At 40.6% G+C, this 27991-nt stretch overlaps 2 protein-coding genes across 2 annotated transcripts in view; one reads left to right on the top strand and one right to left on the bottom strand.

Annotated features, from left to right (window-relative positions):
* Positions 1-396: 396 nt before the first annotated feature.
* Positions 397-3591, bottom strand: iyd (iodotyrosine deiodinase). The gene is made up of 5 exons (XM_005914324.2): positions 3207-3591; positions 1563-1769; positions 1293-1452; positions 1021-1177; positions 397-910 (listed from the first exon to the last, which is right to left on the bottom strand). Exons 1-5 carry the CDS (start codon positions 3397-3399, stop codon positions 728-730), a joined length of 900 nt encoding a protein of 299 aa, XP_005914386.1. The 5' UTR covers positions 3400-3591; the 3' UTR covers positions 397-727.
* Positions 3592-6501: 2910 nt separating this feature from the next.
* Positions 6502-27991, top strand: part of ppp1r14c (protein phosphatase 1, regulatory (inhibitor) subunit 14C) — a 25629-nt gene continuing 4139 nt past the window's right edge. The window contains exons 1-3 of the mRNA XM_005914325.3: positions 6502-6876; positions 26410-26493; positions 27436-27468. Of these exons, the coding sequence (XP_005914387.1) occupies positions 6643-6876; positions 26410-26493; positions 27436-27468 (351 nt within the window). The 5' untranslated portion in view covers positions 6502-6642. The remainder of the gene's footprint in view (positions 6877-26409; positions 26494-27435; positions 27469-27991) is intronic.

The following is a 27991-nucleotide window of genomic DNA, read 5'->3' as shown; positions in this document are numbered from 1 at the left end:
TAAGGAACACTACAAACACTCAAAATAAATGACAGTGTTCTAATTGTATGCAGTATTTGGGAAAAGTTAATTCTAGATAATTCTCCCACAAAAATACTCTAAGGCTCATGGCTGGACTATACTCACAATGAATGAGGTGCCCTAACTTAGTTTTCTTAAGTAAGCTGTACTTAGTTTTTTTAAGGCAACAAGTTTGCATCAGGTTCTGGGAACTAATTCAATTTTACAGTTCATTCTCTTTTCTCCCCCTATGCAGGTGCTTACTGAACACTGCTATTGCAGTTAGCATTCAACTGAGCAACCACCTGTTCTTCATTCATCCAAATCTTGTTGTAAATGAACTTTCCTCAGTTGTTTGTGTGTGGTTTGGAAAATCAGAGACCAGAGGAACATTTATAGAACGGAATCAAAGAATTTTTGCTGGTTATTTATTTGAAATTTGCATGATAGAAATATGCTAAACCCAAATAAGCCAACCAAATGTTCACTACTTTGCCTTCAAAAGCTAGGTTAGCAATTAGTAAGCTATGAAAGATTCATGCCATCCTCTCTTGATTGTCTATCTTAAACATTTAAAGACTGATCTAAAGAAGCCTCACTCTCTGCTTCTCTCTACTGTGAAAGCACTTCTAAGTCTCATCAGGCATCTGCTTGGTTGATTTCTCAGCTACAGGCAAAGAATTTGATGAAGACAAATAAAACAGCCTGCTTTTTGCATCTCATTTTCTCACACGTGCACCAAAATATCATCCAGATGCTTGCGTTTCAAGTCAGGCACAGTAGCATCAGAGGCAGGATAACCAACAGGAAGTAGCATCAGCAGCTTCTCGTTCGCCGGGCGTTTAAGTAAAAGTCTGAGTTTGGGGCCGCAGTTGAGGGGCGTAGATGTGACGGTAACAAGACCCGCATTCTGATGAAGCAGACGGAGAGAAACAGTGAGATTTGTGCACTACATTTTTGGATTTTATGAGAGAGAGAAGAGCTGCTTTCCCAAGTGTTTCAAATGATTTGAATTATGACCTGTAATGCAGCCAGGAGGATCCCACAGGATATGGACACGCTGATTTCGTTGTAGTAGTGCGTTTTCTTCTTGCCATTTGGGAGAATCCCGTAGGTCTGTTTAAAGATGAGGATCAGATATGGAGCAACATCCAAGTACTCCTTAATCCAATTTGTCCTACAAGAGGAGGGAAAAGAGAAAGAAAATGTGTTTTTTTTACTTTGGAAGATATTAACTGAAAATTAGTTGTGAATTTAATGTTATCCAAGTTTGTTCTTGCATGCATGTTTACCTCAATTTGGCCAAATCCTGAACCCATTTTTCCCCCATCCTCTGGCGGTAGTTCATCTCCTCCTCCTCTTCAACTATCAGTCTAATTTGATGCTTTATATCTGGATCTGACACCACAATGAACGTCCAGGGTTCTGTGTGTGCTCCGCTAGGTGCTGTACCTGCTCACGTGAAGAATAGGAAGAGAAGAAAAAAAAAACCTTCAAAATGAAGCTCAGACTAATATCCTAGGGTGAATCCCAGTGAATTATGTTTTAATGACATTTCGTGCCTGCAGTGTGGATGACATTATCGATGACTTCCCGTGGGACAGGCTCCGGGCTGATGAATCGGACAGACCTCCGTTGGTTCATCAAAGTGTAAAACTCCTTGGACCTTTGCAGCATTGTCTCCTCAGGGTATCGCTGCGGTGAATAAGGCAGTTGTGTGAGGTTCTCCTCTTCAGTGCTGTCCCCCCAATCATCATCAGCATCACCATCTTATAAAAGATGAAAGACAGAAAGACATACCAATAAAATACAACTCCAATCCCAAAAAGTTAGGACACACTGTAAAAAGTCATCACAATCAATTGCAATGATCTGGAAATCTCATAAGTCCACATTTTATTCACAAGAACGCAAAGCATACAAAATGTTTAAGCTGACATATCTTACTATTTCATGATAAATACTGGGTTATTTTAATTTTGATGACAGCAGCATGTCTCAAATACAGTTGTGACAGGTTCCTGTTTTCCACTGCGTAGCATCCCGTCTGCTTTTAACAACAGTATTCCACCATGTGGGAACTGTGGGCCAGATGAGCACAGGGAGTCTTCTACACCTGTGCTGCTGTAATGGATGCAGTTTAACATTTTCTTGCTGAAATATGCAAGACACCATCTGAATTGGAACATCTCTAAAACCTGAATATACCTTTCAGCAATAATGTCGCCTTTCCAGATGTGAAAGCTGCCAATTTCACAGGCACTGATGTGTTTCCACACCATCTGAGATGCAGGCTTTTGAACTGAGTGCCGATAACAACCCTGGTGGTCACTTTCCTCTTTACACCAGAAGAGAGTGTTTCTGGATCACTTTCACATTTGGCTTCTTCTTTGCATGACAGAGCTTCAACCTGGATTTGTGGAAAGTACGGAGAACAGACAGCGATTTCTGCAATTCTTCTCAGTGACTTCCGTGACACAATCATGCCTGCTTTTAATGCACTGGCATTACTTATATTCAGCCATGTCCCTTGCATGCAGAGATTTCAATTTAGTTATAATAAGATATACAAATTTGTCACAATTTTACTCGAGGAACAATTTTGTGAAAATTTTCAACACTTATTTTTGTTTTTTTGGTTCACCCATTTTTACTTTTGGGAAACACTGCTGCTTTAAGATGCTCTTTTTTAAACCCAATGGTGTTACTGGTCCATTGCCAATGGGAAAATGTCCTTCCAGCTGTTTCTTTTTATTACCACTTACTTTTTCAGTCTTTTGTTCCTCCACTCTCAAAGTATTTTTTCTTTTTTTGAGATGTGTTGCTGGCACCAAATTCATAATGAGTTATTTTTATGTTCTTTAAATGATACATTTTCTCAGTTTAAAGAGCATGTGAGGATACAGTTACTCGCCTTGCCAAGTTGTGGAGTTTCATGTGAAAAACAACAGAGGAACGTTATGTAATAGACAACCAATAAAAAAAAAAAAACTCTTTTTGAATCCACACAGAACCTTTGCCGAAACATTTGAAACCGGTAACCACATTCTTTATTGTGTTCAATGTTCAGTTTACATTGCATTTTAAAAGTTGTGACCTACATTTGAACATTATGCAACTGGCTCTAAAGCATGCACCCAACCAACCACACCAAAAAAAAAAAAAGAAGTTCAGCCCCACAGCGAACTACAAGGCTCAGTTCTCACCGTCTTCTTTTGCTGTGATTTCTGTATCGTCCTGTAAGTCCTGGTCCACCCATGGTCTTTTCTCCCCTTTTGTCGCCCCTTTACTTTTGCCTGGAGATGTGGACTCTGTGTCCCATGATTTCACCAGCACGAAGCCTATCACCAGGCATAAAACCACCGCCAGAACAGGCGTGAACACGGACAGGAAAGCCATGCTCACTGGAGTGCAGAGAAACGGCCACGGGTACCTGCCCTTTGTGTTGCTTACCTCAGCGGAACGCAGACTTGATTGTGAAACACTACTACAGTTATCGGGGCGGGGGCTGTAGGCTGAGTCAGAGCAGCCGTACTGAGAAATGGCCCACTAGCTTCAGGGTCAGCTATAAAATGAAATAACGCACAGATCCACCACCAAGTCATCCACTGTCACTATAATTCATGCAAACTTTTATGGAAAATGCTTCACCTGTAAAAGTTTCAGTCACCGGTGACACAAAAGTCAGAACACAGAACAACCAATAAAAATCTTGACTTTGATCTCTGCAATCCCATAAATATAAGTAAACAGTTCGCATTGTTCATCACAGCACTCAGCAGCGATTAGCCCACATTTGCTCCGTGTTTTTAAACAGTTTGCTAAAGAGATTTCAAACCTTTTTCAAGGACATTTTTAAAACGGATCACAAAACGATGATGACAATAGAACAAAGCATATAATTACTAAACGGGTTAGCAGTGGGAATGTGAGCATGATATTGGAAGAAATCATAGAATTCCAGGAAAAAAGGGGGGAAATGTTTAGCAGCTGTTTTTGTCTCTCTCTCCAGCTGTGTCCATTTTTTGGTGACAATGTTGCTGGATAGTGATGTGGACATGAGCGTACCTGAGTGTGTGAGGCAACATTTCCAGCAGTGCTTGCAGTTGTAAAAATACCATATGCACTGCTAGATGAATATTATGACTGTTGCTGTTTTAGGAGTAATAGATTATTATTCCTACTCCTGTTTTTTGTTTCCAGATTAGAACTAAATAAAGAAAATACTGGACTTTGATTTGTGGGGAACATTTTGTAACATTGAGGCTAAATATCTATGTTAACCTCCATCCCCCTTAAAAAAAATCAAAATGCTCTCATCTTGTCTGTCTATGCTTTATGATCTGCAACAGTACTGTATTCCTAGAAACAGAAGTATGATATTTTAACTAATTAAAATATTGCTTCATTTTGTCATCTCCATGATCCTGCCATCACTGGAATTTATTCTGTTTATACCATGTCTTTAAATCATTCACAATACCAGCGGTGTCTCCCAGAGAGCAACATTTGGAAATTTGACATTTCAAATCTACACATGCTGCTCCCTCTGGTGGTTACTGCAATTCAGTTCAGTAACAGACATTTACTGAGTTTACAGAAAATGCTGCACTGATGAAGAACTGTGATCTATATCCTACTATGTAAACAAAGTAACACAATGCCCTTTCAAATAAATATGCTAACAGTAGACTAAGCTTTAATTTTTCTTCCATTAACTTAACTATAAATTAGCACAAATAAATATCAGAGGCCTAATAACTTGTTAAGCCCCAAAGGGCTTTCTGAGCTTCCTGCTCGAAAATGACGTGCCCAAAATAAATAAAGTATTTCTCTGCAATTACAAACTCTGTGTAAACAATCGTGGTAACAAAATAAAGCTAACACTTGTGAGATTTCATCAGAGGTTTAAATATTACAGCAGATGTTACTGTGTGAAAGTTACTGAGGCTGGAGAACAGAAAAAGTAAGTAGATCTTTTCCCTCGCCTAATTTATTTATTTGTTTTTGTGGAACATGTGGAAGAACCTTACACAGTGGAGTTGACATCAGCGATCAATATGTGTGTCCTGGTTTTGTTTGTTACATTTTTGGAAAAACCAAACTGCAGGTACAGAGTGTTTCACCAACACATGTCATTGATATCTATGATAGACTATAAGACCAAACCAAGTTCCCAAAGAAAATACTAAAATATATTCCGAGTGTAGATAACATCCAAGATGTTGGGCCTACAGTAATTACCCCCATTATGAAGTTTTACCAGAGTATTACACTCAAGCTTGTATCTTCTTCTGACATTCACAAGTTCATTTTAGATCAGATTCATCATCAAGCCCCAAACACAGTCATTTTATCCTGTTTTCCCACAACAGAAATATTTCTACACTTACATGATGCATTTTGACACTCACAATGTTGAATGCTTTTATTTTCAAACTTATCAATCCAGGGAAGCCAAATGGAAAACATAAAGTATAGATTTGATTTGAACAATAGAGTCAGCTTCTAATTAATCAAAAGGTTTTTACCCTATGAAGCAGTTCAGCAAACATGTAAAGGAGCAAAAAATACACTTGGGCACTTTAAAGCTAGCTAGTTGTACCGAAAAGTGAAAATTAATAGAGTTATAATTGACTTGTTGGCCTATAATCTAAAAATGTAGGTCAAAAACATCTCTCGTGAATGATATCGAGTCATTTCGGAGCCAGAAAGGAACTATATCCTTTATTAATCCAGCTAAAACGTCTCATTTACAATAAAAATGCGTTTTTAATTAGAGATCGGGCAAAGGGGGAAGCAGAAATGGTAACAAATACAACATAACAGTTCTACAAATATACTTTAAATGACAAGACTGGTTATAACGTGGGCACAATAAGGCACACGCTTGCAAGATAGGCCATTTCTTTAGTTTATTTATAACGCCCTCATAAATCCTGTCCATTACACTCTATTTGCCAATATAAGAAAAATATATATAAAATACACACACACATAGAAACAATCACTTTCGGCACAAGAAGGGAGAATTTTATTTTAAATAAATGTATTAAAATACAAGTTAGGTTATTATTATGTCCGACAGGTGGCGCAAAAGAGTTCAGAATTGTAATGAGTTGGAAAATATTCAGACGACTTCCCTACTTCTACATTCCACAAAATTTTACAAACCCTACTTTAGAAATTGGAAAAATATATTTGAGAAATATCAGCAACGCTGTGGAAAGGCCCTCGGTATCTGCATCTGCGAGGATGAAGCACCACTGAGGGGCTTCGCTTTGTATGCTGCAAAAATGAATACATTCATTCATCTAATTTGAATCTTTTAAGCCTATTTATTTATTCATTTTTAACCAACTAATGGTACATTTTTACCCATTTGTCTGCAATTTTACCAACAGCAGGATGACCAGTTAGATTACAGTCACCAACCTTTATATTTTGATTTGAGAGCCTCTCACTTCTTGCAGTGTTCGCTCCGCCTTCTCGCCTGTCTCCGGCGCTGCGCTTTAAATAGCAGCTGTTTAAAAGCTCCTCACCATTCTCCCGTCTGCCGTGCAGCACGCAGTCCCCACTCGGCACCGCAGTCCTCCCCTTCCATCCACACATTTCTTTAATAACACTCCTGCACATCTCGCTATGTCGGCCGCCAGCACCGAAACCAGTGCCCCTTTGCCCACCGCCGGCAGCCGCGTTTTCTTCCAAGGTGCGCCCGGAGTGGGCTGCGTGGGGTCCGGACCCATCAATGGGGAAGACACGGTCCAGAAGAAGCAGGGCAAAGTGACCGTGAAGTACGACAGGAAAGAGCTGCGGAAAAGACTTGTCCTGGAGGAGTGGATCATCGAGCAGCTCAGCGTGTTGTATGACTGTGAGGTAAGTCGAAAGAAACTCCAAAGCCGCACACGGTTGTGCGCTCTTGTCACCGAGACGGCTGGACAATGAACAGCCCAGGATGAAAAAAAAGTGGCCCTGCATAGCTGCTTTGTTGTTCTTTGAGAGGTTGTGTTTTTAAATCTTATCTTTTTGTCGCCTTCAAAGACGATTAATCGAAACCGCTTTATACATTTCTCCTGTTTGGTCGACTTTGCTTTTTATGTTCAGTTTCAGTGTTGATTAGGCAGAACTGCAGCAGCCGGACTACTCTATCACTTTAGATGGTCCACTGCATTTACAAGAATGGCACCTGAATAAAGTACGTCCATGTTTCATCTGACCCCAAATATTTTAGCCGGTGTCTCTCTGTGCTCTGCCGCACTCATACCAGCTGGCTTGGAGATGCAAAGCTGTGTGGTACTCATGTGTCATGTCATCGTGTAATTTTCTCCCTTGTTAAAGAGAAAGAGGGATGGCTGACTCCACGAGGCTGAGAGACCGGCGAGAGAGAAACCGCACGTTTGCGCTTTTTACGCACCAGCCGCGTTGGCCATGAACGACCGAGACGCGCTTTGTCTCATTATTCAGTGTGTGTCGAACGAGTAACCTCATCCTCACGCGCCGCTGTGAGATCAGCCCATGTAACAGGCATCCATCCACCTCACGTGCATTTACCTCTCCATCCTCGAGAGCGAAACCTCACAGGCTCATGATGTGATGGTAGTTTTCTCCGCGAGCTGCGTGCGCAGACAGCACGAAAGGAGTATTGTGGCAAATTTCTGCCACAATACTCGTTGTGGGGGACGAAAGGGGTGCAGAAAGACAGCCGATCCATAAGTCATGTCCAAGTGAACAGAGCCAGGCCTGGGGGATGGGGGAAATAAGAAGGGCAGTGGGTTAAGGACGAGCTGATACCGTGACTTTCGTTAACAGCCAATCAGCTCCTCTGACTCTGATTCCCCCACACCTTCAAGCTGAAGGTCTCCACAACTATGCACACACATACAGCCTTACAGTATGCCTGTCGCCACAGACTCAGCCAATCAGAGACTAAATAGGGGTCTGCGAGCATGTATGCACATGTGCATGAATCAGGCAACACAGAGGAGCTGAATTTTATTTAAACATAAGGTACAGGTGTGGGGACATGAGTATGTCTCATGTCTGCAGTTGTAGATGCGCATGTGGTTGTTAATGAATGCAGAATGTTGACTCTAACAGTAAATCTCAGAGCAGTATGTGTGTAAATATGCAGAAAGGAAACTTGTTGAAATTACAGCAGGATGCTGAATGTCATAATGTCTTTTTCAGTAGTTTGTTCTTCTGCTATTTCTTTCCCACATTTAATGCATATAGACCTCATGCATGCCTTCTGCACATAGAAGTACCTTAGTATGATTTATATAGCTGTCATTTTGTTTGCAAGCTTTCTGTTTTTTATGGTTCTGCTTTGGTTCATCCCTGGGTTTCTCAGAGTCTGCCTGAGAGCAGACTAGTTTCAATTTCAAAGCCATCCGAGCTCTCGGGCTGTGTGTCGGACTGTCATCAGCAGGTGTGCTTGATCTACACAGAGGTGACTGGAGTATTTGATGTTTGACGACGGCTGGAGTGCACTGGCCCAGCACCGATCTGTATTTTGGACTGTGATTTGCTTCATGCAAATGGATATTTAGATAAACAGGAAAACACAGTAGATCAAGCACGTACGCAAGCTCTCGTGATTTCCAGACAGAAAGAATTCAACACTTTTCTAAGAAAACACTGCTTTTGGTCGACTTCAGTTTAATGACAGAGTCCCTGCAGTGTAGATTTCAGCAAAGATATTCCCAGCAGCCTTACACCTCCTCATGTCATGTCTTTCACACGGCAAATGGGATAATATCACATGGTAATCCCCTGGCTCACTGGTGTTGTTGCCAGTCTGATGTCACACTGGATGCTGGAATGAGATCGGTGTTGTTGACTAGTGTTAGAAAGACACGGGCCTGATAATGAAATGAAACCAACACATCAATATTCTCCATTATTTTGACACAGTATCACTCTGCTGCATTGTTCAATGCTTTCTTTCACACAGCACTGAAATAAATATTCTTTTCCCTCATAAAGATGAAGCAATTATTTTGCATAAGGTGGAACTGAAATAGATGAAATCCAAGGTTTATATATTCAAATAATTAATCATTGAGGAAAATCTGGGTTTAAATTATTTTTTGAGTTTATGCGCATTCATGTTCATTTCATTCAGGCTCTTATGGCTTTGCTGCTGATGTTTGCTCAAATGACTGTAAGCATGAAGTCACACACACCCTCTTCATGCCTGTTAACACCTCAAGAGCAGGGCCCAAGATAGACCAAAGTGTGTATTTTGTGTTTGTGTGTGCACGGATGATAAATCGAAGTGGAGGCTACTGATTTGAGCGTGCTGGTCAAGCTGAAAGGTCAGCCACTATATCGGTTTCATGAGAAAACCTGATACTAGCAATCATCACAGAGGTGTGGGTATGCGTGTGCAAGTTTGTGTAGGCGGTGTGGTAATGTGGTGATACTGAATTGTAATGGACTGGAAAAAAGGTGAACTCAGAACAAATAGGATTATGTTTTTGGTGAGAATTTCACTTGTTCCCTGTAACTGTTGCCACAGTGCTTGCTTAGTAGCTGGAAGACAAATTGTTTAGAAAACAGTAAAGGGAGAAAATGTGTGTCATGGAAAACCTTGCCGTCTCATCAGAATTGAACTAAGTACTGATGATCCTCTAGCATGTCTAAGATCCAGCTACCAGCACCTCCAGGAGTGAACATATAAAGACATCCTTTGTTTAAGCAATAAAATGAAAATGTAAGCATTCGTGGGAAACTTGTGCTGTAATAATATTGCAACTTTGATTTTATATTGATTAAATAAACCAGATATACATTTAGCCATGCAGGATGCCAAATTCTGATATGGAGAGCAGCTGGCTTGTTGATAGCTAAATGGTAAACTGAGCAGTACTTTTCTACTATAACTGAGCACTCAAAGCACCTTTTATAAAATCTTCGTTCATCCAATCACGCACACAGTCTAGTCGGCAGGTGAACCACCGACCTTCCGATTGGAAGACGATCCTCTGCATCCCGAGTCACAGCTGCCCCTAGTTTTCACTTTTTTCCAGTCTCTCTGTATAAGTTACTCCGGTAGTGGCTGACAGGAGAGTATTACCGGACTTCTAAGGAGACAGGCGAATATTTTCTCTTATGTTGAAACCAACCTTTAATCTTAAAATGAACAAGATATCAAAATATCAAATTTGCCTTTTTGGCTTCATCTCATATATATATATTTATTCCCTAAGCCTCTGTCTTTTTCCACCCCTCCCTCTCTCCCTCTGTGCCTCCTCTCTGGGTGAGAGGATAACAGAAGGTGAGTTCTGTCAGAGATGGATTCCCCTCTGCTCTCCCGGGACACGTTGCCTCTGTTCATTTTGGTGTTCAAAGGACAGGGAGGAGAAAAAGCAGAGAGAAAAAAAGCAGGAGGGGATGACCCAAAGAGGGAGAGGCGCTAGAAAGCTGAGGTCCTAAGTGCTCCCACTGCAGCTCTTAATATAGTGAAAGCCTTGACTATATTATAGGCTCATTGTAGTGCCCAAAGAAATCACTCACTGTTATATTACTTTATATGTGTAAAAGTATTAAAGCTTGAAGTGTTAATGGAACTGCTAACATGTAAGTTCACACTATGAAACACTTAACCCACAACCTCTCCTAGGGCTGCACCATTATTACGTAAATGATAATCATAGGTTTGTTTGTTTTTTAATCAATATTCAGTTTTTAGTCAAAATTATTCATTTATGCTAGCGACAAAAAATTTTTTATTACAAAGTTGTGAAAACATAACCCTGCTTTCATATCCATTTTGTGTGCCATTCCTGCAAATGCACAAATGCATCCAAATTAGCCCTCCTCACCCACCTAAAGTGAGTGCATCTCTTAGAAGTCAAAAAATAAGCAAAACACAAATAACCTAAAACAAAATCCAGTCAACATGGCACTGCTTCCTGTTAACTAAAGCATCTTTGCAGACAAATACAGTGTTTATTCACCTCTGGTAAGTGCATTTGTATTAAGCAAAATATAAAGTCTTTCATTCTATTCGGTGCCTCTACATAATAGATGTTAATAAAACTCAAAACAAAGACAGCTTTGAGACCCCTCTATAGCTCCCTGGCAATGTTTTGCATAGGAAATAACATGTGTTTTGTCCAGTAACTTGACCACTTTCCTGAAACCCTCGTTTCTCACAGTGCTTATTAGATTCACTTTGCATTGTTTCTCTTGGCCTTTATGCATTAATTGCACTGCAGATGGTGGCGTCTTTTCACCCAGTCGAATAACTTAAGGGAAGATTATGGTTCAACAGCAGTTGAACCACAATCTTCCTGAAGGGGGCATGTGGTGTGGCTGGTGTGTTGGCCGCTCTTGCTGGTGCTGTTATTGGTCCATCAGCCAGAAGGGCAAATATAACATTATATGTAACATTCAAACAGCTGAAACCGAGTGTTAAAAACAGTGAACAGTCTCCACTGTAGTCACTGTGTGTTATTTTCATGCTGTTTCATGCATTTCTGGTGGTTCTGTTGTTGCTTCCTTCCCTGTTCCGGCCCACTTGTCAACCAAGCAGCATTTGACCGTCACACAGCCTTATCCATGTTGAGCAAAGTGCAGTTGGGATTTAGGAGCAGCAACTCTACAGCACTCTTTTATTGCTCCTTGGTTTACATCACTTGCCCAAAATCCAAAGTATTTCCAACAGCAGATGATAAGCTGCTTCGAGGGATTCAGCCTCTGCTGTGCCAAATATTCCAATTCTGTTGTATTTCTGTCCTCTAACATAGTACTCGACCAGACTTGTCAAAGAAACGTCAAGCTCCGTGGTGCAGGGAACAGCTGTGATTGGCTTGTGCGGGTTTATTTGCAGGACGCCAAAATCATGATTGAGATTCGATTAACTGTGTGATGCCGTAGCCTCTCCCACAGTCAGAGACTTGAGTAGACGCTGTTGGACTCCAGATTAACGGCGAGGCCAAGCCGAGGTGATTAAAAGGCAGAGTTTGTCAGCACAGTGACGAGACCGTCTGTCTGAGAGCACCTGAGAGCAATCGATGAATGAGGAGAAGCTTTAGGCCTTTATTTGGTGTGTAAGAGAAGAAGAGAATAACCGAGACAAACAGATTGCTAGAGCAGTAAATATGTTGTTGGCTTGCGTACCAAGCTCAATGTGTGTGTTCTTCTGGGGGCGTATGCTGTAGAATAAGGGGAGAAAGACACTGTAATGCCCTACTTTTCCGTGGCTCAGCTTTAATAGAGCCCCACTCAATGAAGCTCATTCATGTGCACAGGCACAGACACTGCCAGCATACAACACTTGGCCCTGAGGCCTTGTGTGTGTTTATGTCTGCGTCCATGGGTGTGAATAAGGCCGTGTGGGCTTTTCGGGGCCATAATATCCATGGCTGAGCAGTCGGGGGTACTTTCCATGCATTGATAAGCATCAGGACACACACACATACACTCACAGGTCAGTGTACAGACCAAATGGAGCACGGACGCTTGAGGAAGAAGCATTTTTGTTCTGGATAATACTAATGTTTCTATCTCCTGCTCCTTTTCTCATCACCACAATAACAGCGGTTGTTTAATTTCTACACTGTTTTGTGTAGGAGGGTCCCCAGGCGGCCTTTGTGTGCTTTGGTAGTGGACAGTGGAATCTGGATTCTGTCCCCCTAGCATCAACTTCCTGGCAGAAAAAAAGAACATCATTATCTCTCTCCGTCTGCATCATTATCCCCTCCTCCCTCTGCTTCTCCTGTGACCTTCTCTATAACATTTCTTGTTTGCCTTTTGTGCATGTGTGTATCTGTGTGTGCGCGCGCGCTTTTTCCCCCCACATTGGGAAGCAGGAACAGTCATATACTGTATCGTGCAAGCCTCGTGTGGTAGCTGCTGAGGAGAAGTAAAGAGTGCAATTCAAGCCAAGTCATTAGTGGCGTTCAATAGGTTTAGCAATACCATGCAGAGGGTGAACACGCATATCGGCATATACAAAGACAGGAGCATTATGTTACCACTGAAGTTACTGGATATACTGCATGTATACACAAACAGGTACCGGCACTAGTTTAACATTGTGGGTCTTTTATTTTCTGTTTTGCAAGCCTGTGAAAATGTGAATTCACCACCCACAGCAGTTGATGGATGTGATTCCCCTCAGTGATCAATCGAACAGGTCTCACTCTGATTGATGGCAGGATGCTGGCTGGGCTGCACTGCCTCATTATTCTGAAAACTGGTGATCTTTGCTACAACCTCTGGGTCTGTTTCACACCGATCAAATGTGCTTTTTAAAATCTGTGAAAGGTCGAGATTATACAAGAAGGTGGGTCTAAGAAGGAGGAAAAAGGGGACAAACCTGGATCCAGAATGACCCCCATTTAGTAAGTCATTACTGCCAAGACTGGCAGACCCACTTGGTAGGAGATTTCACCGGTAAATTGGATAATTGTTTTACTGAGTGACCCTGATGTGTTTATGGATCTGGCGAGGAAGGTCGCTGTTGTGTTTACTTATCTTCCATTCAAATTACACGGGCAAAAATAGAAACCGATGGGGTCTGTGTCCAACCACGTGCTGGCGCATTTCGCATACCACCTGCAGACACATGCATGCGCTGCTAAACAAATCAGAGGTGTTGACAAGAAGGCCTTTTAGCAAGCAGCTAAACACCAGCTGTTGAAACAGTTATAAACACAGTGGCTGCAGAAAGGTATCAAATGTCTTTTTCAAAAGCAAAACTCAGCATGAAGGTTTTATTGCTTTTTTTTTTTTTTCTCCCTCTATAGTTTCCATCCTGGTGTAATTTCTCACTCTCGTGTCAACTTCTGGTGCAGTCTGACCCCATCTGCTTTTTTGTTTTCCTCCGCCTCCTCATTTCTGTTATTTTTCTCACCAGGACTTATTCTGCCAACTGTCTCTTAAGTCTCCTATTGATCCTAATCACACATGTCTACAAGTTGAAAGGTGGGACTGATACATCTGTACTATGGTAAAAGTTTATACATGCCACTACGTAATACAGCTGAAGTATATTGTGACCTAACCCAGGGAAGATGTGATTGACAAGCAAACAGAAAAAGCTAACAGGAAAAGAGGAGAAAAAACAAGCAGTCTTCACCTGTTGTTACCAGGTCGGACAACCAGCACTGGCTTCACCCTGCCCAGGGCTGTGAAAATATATTTGCCCTCTTCCTGATTGCTTTCTTATTATTCACACTTACATTTTTCAGATCATCACACAAAGTTTGGGATTAGACAAAGATAACCAGAGTAAAAACAAAGTTTCATTTTTAATTGATGATATTTGTTTATTTGTTTATTTATAAGGAACCCCATTAGCTTCCACAACAGCGGTTGCTAATCCCAAACCATCAAATACAATCAAATAAAATGCTACACAATAAAGTGAATGCAAAATATCTGCATAATTTGGCTATTACATCCACAGTGAGGTTTCACAGTTGTGAAAATATGAACATATAAATATCAATAACACTGAGACAAAATACACAAATTTCCATTACAAATGACATTGCCCTCTTACAATATTTGCAATAATTCAAAGCTGTTTGAATAGGCTTTTAAGCTATTTTTGAAATTATAAATAGAATTATTCCACTTGAAAGATGCTCTAAATATAACAGAGTTTTTAAGTTGCTTTTAACTCGAGGAATTACTAAATTGCGGTTTGTTGAAAATCGTGTATTATGATTATGTTTTTCATCTGGATACTGCAATTGAGCAGAAAGAAAATGTGGTGTGTTAAACAGTATTGCTTTCTTTATAAATACAAGCAAGCCATAGTATAATTTAGCTTGCACAGGAAGCCAAGCTTGTGGGGATAGGTTAATTGGATAATCCAAATTGCCACTAGGTGTGAATGTGCGAGTGAATGTGAGTGTGAATGGTTGTCTGTCCCTATGTGTTAGCCCTGCGACAGATTGGCAACCTGTCCAGGGTGTACCCCGCCTTTCGCCCTATGACAGCTGGGATAGGCTCCAGCGCCCCCCGCGACCCTGAAAAGGATAAGCGGAAGCGAATGGATGGATGGATGGAGGAAGCCAAGAAAGTTTATCATACATTTTATCTATATTTGTATAGTATTTGTATAGTATGAACACCTTAACACTAATCTGTCTGATATCATTTGTTAAGGGACAACAAGTTATCCAAGCTTCCCAAAGCATGAATTTACTGTGATTAACCACATTTTTTTGAAAGTTAAGTTCAGTTTGAGTAGCCATACCCAGGCCTGATTACTGGCAGACCTGTTGAATCAAGTAATCACTTAAATAGAACCTGTCTGACAAAGTGAAGGAGGTTAAGAGATCTCTGAGAAACAAAATCATTGATATCTGTCAGTCTGGACTGGATTACAAAGCCATTTCTAAGGCTTTAGAACTCCAAGGAATCACAGTGAGCACAAATGGAGAAAACTTTGAATTTGATTAACCTTCATGGGAGTGGCTGGCCTATCAAATTACTCTAAGAGCACAGTGATGACTCATCCAAGAGGTCACAAAAGAACCCAGAAGGACATTTAAAGAACTGCAGGCTTCACTCGCCTCCGTTGAGGTTAAAGTTCATGATTTAACAATAAGAAAGAGACTGGGAGAGTTCCAAGACAAAAATCACTACTGACCAAAAAGAACCCAAAGGCTAGTCTCACATTTGCCAAAAACAAAAACATCTTGATGATCCCAAAGAGTTTTGGGAAAATATTCTGTGGACTGATGAGACAAAAGTTAAGCTGTTTGGAAGGTTGGAGTCCTGTTACATCTGCTGTAAAACTAACACAGCAATTCATGAAAACAACATCATACCAACAGTGAAACATGGTGGTGGTAGTGTGATGGTCTAGGGCTGCTTTGTTGCTTCAGGACCTATAATCAGGTTTATCCCTTTTTTTTTTTTTTTTGGTCTGCTTGCATGTTTTCCACATCTTTCCTCAACTCTGTCCTCACGGTACCTAGAGGTTGCCTTTCCTAGCAAAACATCTGTTCAAGACCTTAGTAGTGAAACCACCAACATCATCACTTCAGATATTAAATATGTGTACACATACACATATGAAGAATAAATGTGGACAAGGTGAAAATAAAGAGATCTGGAAATGACAAATGCCTCTTTTCCACTTGCACCTTCTGGGCTCGACACGACTCTACTCCATACTCATTTCAGTTGTTTTCCACAATGATTGACTACCACCTTATTGTGGGTGGGTTTGATACAGCAGCGCTTCCTGTCTTGTGATGTCGTTTGTATGCGACACAAACACAAAACAACAATGGAGGACATCAGGCGATGGTGTATCTGCTGCTGAACTGATGGTAAACATCTGCACCGTATCACTGGACCTCAGTGTTGGTGTATATGTAGCTATTTCCTAGTTGCTGGGTTTCAGAGTTGAGTTGCTTTCATGACTCATCCAGTGATGTCACTCCCTGACGATGATTGGCATGCAGTCTATTGACATCACATTTTCAGCTCGTTTGGAACCCCCAACTGAGTAGGTACTAAAAAAGTACCTGGTACCAGGTACTACCACCTAATGGAAAACCCCAGTCGAGTAGAGCCAAGTAGATACTAGTGGAAAAGAGGCTAAATGTCTTCAGGTTATTAACTTGAATTAGACTGCTTACAAATGTAGCCATTGAATCCCAACATGTAGTGGTACAAGAAGAAAAATGACAAATACAAGACATCTCAGTCCTAGTTTAGTAGTGGTGTAATTTCCATTTTGCTAAGCTTGAGCTTTGAACCCAAACACTGATCAAAGATGATCATTAAAAGAAGAGACTAAGGAGAACCAGCTGCAAAATGTGCAACCAGCAATGGGGAAACGGAAAGCTGCTGAGACCATGAAAAGAAAAGGCGTCGACTTGTCACACTCGCACACTGATGTTCTTGTCTTCCTATGACATCTCCTCCCATCCCAAGATGATCCAGTTAATCAGTGGTTTCTTTGTAAGCAGGCCAAATCAATTCATAATCTGGCTATATGTAAACACTGACTCAGTTTATCTGGTTGGCACAGTGAGAAGATGCAAAATACCGTCGTCATTCGCACGTGTCTGAGAAAAGGAAATATGCAGAAAAGGAAGACTGTTGTTTTGACTCTCAAAGTCATGGGCGTGTGCTCATATATGGGCGTGTGGCTTGTCTACCTTTACATGTGCTGCATGACATTGCACATTTGAAAGCAGTTAATGCAACTGAAAAACAAGCACTAGAGATGAAAGAAAATTAGAACAAAGAGGGTGTATTATTTTTATCAGTTCTTAACCCTATGTTATTATACTCCCCAAATAGCTGGCCAATATGCAACATGGCTGCTTCTGCCCCTGGTGCTCATGATGTTTTACATCCAGAATGACTGAAAGTGCTCATTTACACTCAGGGCAAAGGTCCAAATGGGTCCCAGCTGTTGACCCATTAGCTTCAGGAAGAAACTGTCTGCCTGGTAAATACAGTAAAATAAATCCTGTGCAGGATCACAAAACTGTGAAATAAAGTCACAAAACCGGCACTGGCATTTTCATGCTTGACAGTCTACTGTAATTTTTACTCTCTTTTTTAAAATCAGGATTTAAAGCAAAGGGGAGGAAGGGTGATGTTAAGTATTTTGATTTTGTATAGCAATAGGGTAAAAAGGCTTGTGTGTCAGCTGATGCTGTAAGCATTTTGGGCTATTGAAGAAGAGACTGTACAAGGTAGAAGACCTAAAGGCTCTTGACAAAACATTAAAAGTATATATTTTTTTCTGTGTAACTACCTCTGATGTTTGGGAACACCTAGACTTTAGTGATGACATCATGCTGGTATCCCTGTCTTTTGCAGATGATGTTATCTTTTGAGCTATAATGGAGATTATCTATGTATCAGCCATGTAGATGGATAAGCACCTACATCTCTAAAGGAGGATTCAAGGCATAGGTAGTTATTAACCTTAAGTGCATAGCCTCTGGAAAGGATCTTAAACTCTTATATAAGCACAGGTTGGTATGGAAAGCTGAGGTTAAATGTCACCTCTTTCTCCCTGTCACCGGGTATTTTAATGTCTCAGGCTTTCACTTATAAGTGATTCAAATGGCCCATTTGGCATTAAAAGAGCAACAAGCATTTGAGAATACTAAATCCTAACATGGTTTTATTTATTTATTTATTTTTAATTGTGCTTTATCAGCCCAATGTACTCATACGCCAACCATATTCCATGACCTCAAACACATAGGTAATGATTACAGTCCAAGAGGGGGGATAACTTCAAATATGATGTATTTGACCTAACACTGGCAGCGTAACGAGTTTCCAGAGTTGTCTCTTTGGTGTCATTAAAAAAATAATAATTTAGCAAAAGATCCTCATTGATGAAGCTACCTCAGTATATCAGTCACATGACTTGCAAACATTTAGAAAAAGCCCAAACAAACCAACAAAACTGCCGATTTGTAAGGCTAATTTCTCAACTGATAAAAAATATAGGTGAGAGTTTGAGAAATGTGGAGAATGGTCCATGGCAAAGTTATCCATCAGGCTTTGTTTGCAAAGTTAGAGCAAAATGTAGCAATGTCACAAACAGTGGTGTTACCAGTCATGGTACCAACCTATTCATGTATACATGTATATATGTCTGCATGTACTTCATCTCCTCCTCAACAGTTGAGCCAATCTGAATGAAACTTTCTACAAACGTAGTCACACTTATAGTGATTATTAACATCTATATGTATATATATTTAAAAAGATTTATTAGAAATACAAATTCTCCTGGTTTTCCTATGTATTATGTTCATCTTCATGACATGCAATGCAATGTTACGTTGTCCATTTGCATTTGTTCATTGCCCGTGCCTAACGTAAAGGTCACCAAAATTTGCATCCACGACAGAATTTTGAGATTGTTTGAGAAAAAGCAATGCACGCCTGGCTAAAGCCAGTAGTATATATATATATATATATATATAAGTGTATATAACTCCAGTGTAAATCATAGAATCATATGGCATGATGCAGCTACACAGAATACAAAATTAGAGCAATTACCTTAAAGACTATGGGTGGGGGACTAGTTCTTCCAAACTGCAAAGGTATTGATGTATTAATTGATAGAGAGTGATATGTGGAAACTCAAAGGGAGAGACCATTTATGACACAGAAAAAAATAAATCAGAGGAGACTCAGCATAACAGGGCAAGGACATGGCTTCAACATCAAGTTTTGGCCATGAAGATAAAAGCTACTACAACACCAAAGTGGAGAAACATCAGGGGGAGAATGATTAGGACATTTACATCACAACGAGATTCCTAAATTTAGTATGCACGATCATCTGTTATTTTTAACTGAAAAGTTCCTTTGAGTATAATTCCTCCCCACAAGCTTATTTCTCTGACAGTTCTCCTCTCTGATATACTGTGTCCTCCGGAGTACAGCTGAATCAGCGTGGGAAAGAGCTTTTGCTGCAGTAGCTAACTTTACCCAGCGAAGTCACATAATCTATGCTGTATGGTTTCAGCAAATTGCATCGCTGGAGGGCAAGAAGAAGGTGCTGGGAGGTGGGGGTGAGTTAGGAAGCAAGGGATGCAGGAATGGAGGAGAAGCCGGCCTTTATTGGTTACTGTTCCAAGTAACTTTTTGCTTTCCCCATGCATTGAAAGAAAATCCTTGTATTTAGTTGTTTTACTTCTCTCCCGTCCCTGTTTTCCTTATGTTTCCTGTCCTATCCCTGCCCTGTGATTCTTTGCATTCTTTGTCACGCTGTAGTGTCTCTTATTCGGTTTAACGCGGTCTCTGAAGATGAATTCATCCCACCTTGAGCTCTTGCTCGCTTTGATGTGACAGCGCTCGGCAGCAAAGAGAGGAAGAAAGCTGAGCTGTGAGGTTTTACTGTTGCGCAATCCTCCTCTTCCTTGCATTCTGCATCATCATCACAAGTGACCCACTTATCTGTGCGCTCCCCATCTCCCTGTATCTTATTATCGGCTCTTATATATTGTAATTAGCAGTCTCGTACATGGTCTATTTTGTTTCTTTTCACATTTTTCCTGCCTTTTTCCCCCTTTCTTTCATCTCTGCGTGGTTGCTAATTTAACACAGGCCTACATTCCTTGTGTTTGTATTTGTATTTTCTTTTTATTTGTCAGGGAAATTTTACAAAGCCATTAGTCTCCTAAGAGAAGAGATGTACTGTACCAGATTTAGAGGCAAGCTAATTTCCATCCGCATTCTCTGGGTCAGACAACAATAAAACAATGTAATGACATCATCAAGAAAGAAATGATACTCATACCAATGAAACAAACAAGTGCATTTGTTATTTCACTGGTCTAACGTTTGCTTATTCTTCTTCTCTGTTCTTCTCTTTTGACATGTCTCCTTGTTTACAATACAGGGTGAAGGTTTTAGCATCTCTGCACGATTAAAACTCTTCCTACGTTCTTCCTTTCCCACCAGCTCTTCCTGTCAGTCTCTGTTATAAGCACTGCATCACATGCACACAGAGCAGTGATTAAAGAAGAGGCGGTGGTATTATCTTATTTACTACATAACTCCTCTTTCAATCCAGTTGAGCCCGTGTTTGTGTGGTTAATATCGGCTAACACATGAGAGGGATCAGTCAATGTCAGCCACCTTTTTTGCACGTGTTACCCACTGAGGGTGGAGACTGAACGTTGTTGAGCTCTTTGTACTGCAGCAGATCTATGTCTCTCTCTCTGTCTTTTACACACACATGCACACTGAGGATTATGATCCTCCAGGTAAAGTGTCTTTTTGCGATGATGCAACAGCACTATAATAATCAGTGGCACCATTTTATCATAACGCCACGCTTGAATTTAAGCTAGCAAGCAGGAAGCCATAAAAATAAGCATAAAGATCCAGACCTGCAACGTGAGGTTTCATGTGGCCCAAGGGGTAGCAGATCTTGCACTCCAGCTGCTAAGTTCCTCTGTGAGCATGTTTGCTGCTGGCTGTGTAAATATCTTCGAGTGCTCATCGTCTGTGAGTTTGACTCTGTTGTTTTACCTTAGAATATTTCCATTTCAGAGAAGCCTATGCTTGAAAATACACTCAGCTGTTATCCATTATCAGATGCCACTTTAAAGACTTGACTGAAGTGTTTAATGAGGCAGCTGAACCACACTGTCAATCTGTGATAACAGGACCGAACAGAAAGTCAAATCAAACTGACCAGGAGGATATGCATATCCTGCAAGAGTGGTCTGCTGAATCACACCAGGGTACATTAACATGTCTTCCTTTTGCTTTATTGCAGAGTCGTGGCAGATCATGTGTTGTTTCTTGGATGAACTGAAAGCAACCTTACTGAGACATTACCTGGCTCAGCTGAAAAACTCACGAAAGGTCATGTGCTACTCCTCAAACAGAATATTTCTAAAGTGAAACAACATTCGATCGCGGTTTCATGTGACTCGTTAATTATGTCTTCAAGTAGGATTTGCTTCTGTCCAATGTAACTGGTAGATCTAGTTCATAAAAGTGGGCCATGAATAGGAATAATTATGAATCACTTGGCTGAGTGAAGCGATCGCCCGTAACAGAGTTTAACTCTTTGTTCGCAGAAAACGTTTGAGTAGTCTGAATAGAGTTTGCGTTGAGTCACGGGGTTGGGCCGCTTACATTAGCTTTGATTCACCTCATTGCGGATGAAGCAGACTGAAAACGCTGCTGGCTGTTTAGCTGTCGGTGAATATGAGTCTGGCAGACATGCATGCCTCACTTCGTCTGCATCTCTGCACGCAGCAAACACACACAGGCTGGCAGTGTTGCTCTCCGCTTCTCTCTCGGCCTCTGTTTTGCCTGCTGGCTCTCACACGTCGTCTTCACAGAGTTGCCTTCATTACAACAAACACTGCTCCTTGTTATCTGTTTTTGCGCACACCATCCTCTTCGCACAAACTCTCGCTCTCTTTTTCTAGTCATCTTTATATCTCCCTTCTGCATATGCAAACAAAAACCAGCCGTCATCTGTGAGAAATGCTGAATCTAGGCCTCTTGTGCATAAACAGGCGTTCGCAGTTTCACAGCACTTACCATTTTTTCACATTTCTGTTTGTTTGTGGCTGCCTGTCACTCTCTGCCATTGTGCCTTTTGTCATTTTGTATGCTGGTTAGATGGAAAATTATATTCCCGGTAGCAGCAGGTGTGACCTTAGCTATTTTAGGCTCGCGATCATCTAGCAGGACAACATCTTCAATGTGTGTGTTAGGTGTGAGAGCGTGTTTTTTCCATTCTCACCATCTACACAGTGTGTTTAATACACTTAGGGACTGTAATGCGAAGCCCAGTGGTGAGTGATTCCCTGTAGAAGATTGATGGTAGCAAAAACCGGCGCGGGTGCATGTGCGCGTTTGTAGGAGCCGGGATTTTGTTGGCGATAGCCTGCAGTCACGCCTGGCGAGCAGGCCGTGTTTTTAGTCATCACCAATCACAGTGACAGGGGGTGACGGAGTGCCTGCTGACAAGTGGAATATTCAGGGACACACACACAAACCCACACGGAGCATTCAGGGTGAAGCGAGTGATTGATAGCTTGGCACACAGGCAGGCAGACAGACTTGTCCTTTGCCCTCAAACATCTTAAGAAGTAGGTCAGTCTGCTAAATTTATGATCCTGACACGTTTTCACTTTCACATTGTTACTCATTCGAATTCATGCATTCATGTTTATTATTAGGTTAAACCAGCAAATCACAGTACACAAACTCATCGACACTGACCGAGGCCATGATCTCTGCACTCCACTCACACGTCTGAATTTGCAGGTAGCTGCTGTGAGGTGTAAACAACATGACCTTCCAAGGAAGGAGGCATGTTTGATGATTTGAACTTTTAGGTTTTGTCTCCACTAAGGCTATGAAACCCAGCCTTTGCCTAAAATTTTAGAGACAACAGCAAGAATATTTTTATATTGAACAGTCTAAGATTTCCTTAAGGACCAGCTGAGCAGAGTTTTTTGTCACCTATTTTCAGCTTCAAAAAAAATGCAAAATGTAGAGGAAGCCTGGCACTGAACGGTTTGACCTCTCTTATATGCTTATATTGTAAATACTTAATTTCTCTTTTTAAGATTTATATATAAATCACTGTAATATAACATCGCTTTAATCTCATCTTTGAAATCAGCTGGCTAATATCATGTGGTTCCCCTTAATACAGCTGCTAAATCTGTGGGAACATGGGTGCAATTCCTGGAATTCTGGCACCCTGATGCTGCCGGTTTGCCGGTTTGGGCCTCAATAATGGTGCAGTTAAGGAAAACAGTGGTTGGAGATTTTGGTACTAGTAAAATTATTGCAACTTTGTGCAGTGATTTTGAAATCTTGTTGCCTTTTGAAGTGGTTGTTTGAAAGGTGGGGGCCAACCCTGCCACCACATGCAGAGAGTTTCTGTCTTCACGGCAACTTTGGTTCACCAAGATGGTGATAAAACAGCAATAAGATGGAATCAGTCTGGTATCATTTGGGGTCAAAAGGGCAATTACATGAGAATTTGTTTGTGACAATACGCCAACTAACTGTGGTAACTCAGCAAAAATCACAAATCTGTTGCTCAAAGGTATTTATTCTGGATCAGGATGTCAGTTTCCTTGCAGCTTTATCCCTACTGGGGATAAAAATAATTTAGTTTGGACATGCACATGTACACCACAGCTGGGGAAATTCCACACAATTAACACAACATATGCGTTACTTTGCAGCCGGTTGCAGCCTGACTCCAACTGATTCCTCAAATCTCTCTGCATTTCTAAATAAGACTGATTATTTGCAAATCTGTCTGGGAGTGATTGCAGTGAGTCTGACGCAAGCTGCCATTGTTTGAAGACAGGCTGACTCGTGCACCAGGAGACTCGTGCAATAACAATTAAGTGCAGTTATGAAGAATTAGACAATGAGCGAATGAGAGTGATGTGACCATTTAGTCTACTGCAGAAAAATTATCACTAGACAACCATTACTTTTTTGTTTTTCCAATGAGCAGTTTTTGCTTTTTAGGAGTGCCCTCATCATGAGAGGTGAGTTCAAACTTCAACAATGTTTTTAAAGTTTCCTAAGAGAACATTCAATAATCAGTTTTGAAGAAATATTTGATTACCAAACCAAATCGTGTGAATTTCACCAGTCAGTTACTTCCACTCTAGCTAAGAATGCTGCATTGCAGATTTAGGAAATAATCATTTTACACAAATAAGTATTCTGATCTTGAGGTTTCAAGCAAACATCAGTGCTTGTGCTTAGCAGGACAACACACACAATAACATTACCATCATTTCACCACCTCACATTAACTCAATTTTCTCACTTTTTTTTTCTCTTCATCTAAATCAATTTATCCTTCCACTCCGCAGTCTGAAAAAGCTCATCTCCTCTGATGATTAGCATTTTTTACACAACCTCTGTTCTGTGGTTCCACCACATACACACTCATATGCTAATAGGTGGCAGGCTTTGACATATTCTGACCCTTTCCCGGCTTTGCTACCTTTCTTCTCAGTTTCCTCAATGAGTGAGGATTTCAGAGCGAGACCCTCACGCTAAGACGTTTCAGAGAAAGAGGTGCTTAAAATGCAGGTTGTGTAAATGCCTGTCAGGAGTAAGGATCGAGGTGGGGTAGCCTTGTGTTTGTGTGTGTGTCTACGTGTGTGTGTGAATGTCAAGTGTGTTTGAGATGAAATATAGATGAAATATGATCAAGCCTGTTTAAGATGTGGTAGAATTTTTTTTGACTGTGTAAATGGGTGCTATGATGGGATGTTTGTGTATATGTTGCCTAACTAAAACAAGAACACGCAATACATTTGCACTAGTTCATCAGTAGTCAAATGTGTGCATATTGCAGCACATTTGTCTCTTGGAATGTACATTTTGTCTTGCAGGCTACTTTCAAAGGTATAACTGTAATCTAATTTCATTCTGTGCATATCGAAACACCCACGCAAAACTGAGCAGTGACTGAGCTTTAATGCTGAGAACTAAAATCAAGCCATCCTTCCATCCTCCTGTCCCTGTGTCTAAATACCAGTGCATGCTCGAGGCTTCACCTTACACAAGAGTCCTCTGGGAGGCTTACACAAACACACGTGCAACTAAAGAACTAGTCGCTTTTATTAATTTTAGTTTACTGCAAAAATAATGATAGATATCATCCTACAATTTTATGGAGGACTACTAAGGAATGTTGTTTAGTATGCATTAGATGAGAAAGGCATTAAGGCTGCAAGTCACATTCACTTAAAATCATGGGTTTGATATTAGAGCCTGAGCCAGGCTCATGTGAATGTATCATAGCATTATAGCCTTCCAGTGTGATGTGTAGTACAGTAATATAGTACAAAAGAAAATAAAGATGTTTTCAGTGAACCTTCACCAAGACTGTTCAATAAAGTGGTAAAAAAAAAAGAGCACTGATATCCTATAAGTTCATCATATAGCTGTCTCTTAAATTTTATGGATGGCAAAGACTTAATTTACAAAGAAATAAATTATTAACATACAAATAGTTCTGTAGGTAAGGGTTGGCAAAATCTTGAAATCTGAAAGCCATGGAGATTTGGGTGTTGAGTTTCCATATAAGTGACAAAAAGTTAACACTTGGCAGTTGATAGAAGGTGATTGGGGGTATATTTTAATGAACATGTAGTAGATAAAGATTCTTAGTCTTTTATTTATGTATTTATTTATTTATTTTTAATTAATGTGCAAATGCCCAAAATATTAATCCAGTATCAACAGTGTCTTTGTTGATGCTAGAGAAAGATCATAGATTTGGTAAATGGAAGAGAAAACACTAATTACCGGTTTAAGACACAAAGTCTTTCCTGTGCAAAAGAGTGCAGTGACCTACATGAGCGTTGGCATTAGATGTAAATTATAGGGAATAATCTGAAATGGAAATTGTGTATATTCTAGGGATGGTGGAGTGGTATAGTCACAGATTGTTGCAATTAATTTGGCTGTTGATAAAGGCCACTGCTTGTATATACATGGACACTTTGGCTTCAAAACCCAAAAGGAAGAATTTGGATGATACATCATGCGGTAGCTGGGAGGAACAGTTGGATCCTCCCTGCGCCGTCCGTGGGTAAATAAAATGAACCAGTGAAACAGTGGACCTTTGAAGTGGCACTGAGCTGAAAACAGCCTTTAACCACTAAATGGACCAACCCACAGTAAAATGACATTTCCATATGATGCCTGTTCCAAAAAGCAAAATGCTACATATGCTCAGCTTGTTTGCAGCTTGAAGTTCAGAGGCTCAGACACACTGTTTGTATAAACTGTGTATAATAACTGTATAATATTCTTGTTTTCCGTTTTAATTTCTTATTTACTCCTTCACATATTTATGTGCTCGTCTTCCACAAGTTCCTCTGCTTGAGCTGCTCAGTAAACCAGAGTGTCTTTGTGTTCCAGGAGGAGGAGATGCCCGAGGTAGAGATAGATATCGATGACCTGCTGGAGGTCAACAGTGATGACGAGAGAGCCAGCAAACTGCAGGTATGTTCTTTGGGCTGCATTTGTAAGTCCTCAGAAAATACATTGTAATCTCATATAGGAGATGAAATAAGGCGAAATAAGGTAAGTGGGGTTATCAGGTAAAATGGGACATTCATGGTTCATGCATCTCATCTATGGTATATATTGTATATATCTTAGCTATAAATACATACAAATATACACTAACATGTACACATGAACACAGTTGTACATGTATACGTTAGAGGGTAAAAGAGGTGTGTTGATATTGAAGTAATAGATATTGGCGTCAAACTAGTTATCACTAGTCTGACACTGAAGAATGTCAGACTAGTCATTGTAGACAATGTTTCAAAAAGAAATGAACAAAGAGAAGCAAAGAGGATCAGAAAGTAACAGAAATGTGATAGAAAGGATGTTTTCGAGTGAGGCTATATATATATATATACATATATATATATATATATATATGACTGGCCCATTTTTTGGCAGTCAGTCGGCCCATTTTACCCGAACAATGTCAAAACTATGGGACAGCCCAAATTTCAAAACAGTAAAATTCTATTATACCAATCCAATACCCAAAAAAAAGCAGCTGAACACAGTTAAATGTCATACACAGGGTTTTTTTTTTTTCTTAGTGTCCGAAGTGATTAACCAGAAATTGTCCCAGTTACCTGAGTTCACCCTAGTTGTTCCATAATGGAAACACTCACCTTAAAGTCAAATTTTCCATGTGACTGCTTTGTATGGTATCCTGTTTCTGTTGGCTCTACTGTATGGTGGACCTGTCCTCAAAGGCAGACTGATGTCAAACATACATAATCATCAATCTTTATGTTGTCTGAATACATTACCGTGGTTTTCCATATCAACAAAAGCTAACCAACCAATCCAACACAGACAGTGCTGGGAAATGTCCCTAAACAACTCTCTGTTTTTCCTTTACCAATTTCTACACAGGAATCATTAATAGACTGCTACAAACCAACAGAGGTAAGTCTTCCGGTGAAGCTCTCTTTTCCATGTCCACTGCTTGAGATCAGTGACCTGAAATTATTGATCCGCACATGCAGTATTGAATTTGTAAAGTCACATTTTCATGCTACTGTCACCCTGACCTCAATGAAACAAGTGTTAGATGGGCCCATAAGCTACACAGAACACATACAAGCACACACAATTTAACTTTGTTCACACTGGCGCTTGTTTTTGAGAGTGCGAATGGGTGTGTGCGGGTAAGCTTTCAAGTATCTGGGTTGGGGGAGTTAGGGTTAAGCTATTTTGGTGATTAAAGGTGGTGCAGAACAATCACATTACCTCTACATACGGCCATGTTGCCCAACATGGACTGCCCATCTGTCATCTGTGACTGTTTGCATGTGTTTGTGCGTGGCATTAGGTCAGCCTGTTGAAAAAATGTCAAGGTCACTGGCGTCTGAGATAACAGCAACGTTCAGCCAGGTTGACAGCTGCTGATACGTGTCACTCCTACACATCCGTACTGGCACACGCGCGC

The sequence above is a fragment of the Haplochromis burtoni genome, unplaced genomic scaffold (assembly GCF_018398535.1).
Source record: "Haplochromis burtoni strain Fernald_Lab_line unplaced genomic scaffold, NCSU_Asbu1 Contig_8, whole genome shotgun sequence".
In the NCBI taxonomy this organism is placed as follows: Eukaryota; Metazoa; Chordata; class Actinopteri; order Cichliformes; family Cichlidae; genus Haplochromis; species Haplochromis burtoni.
This window is presented reverse-complemented; position numbering and strand designations above follow the sequence as displayed.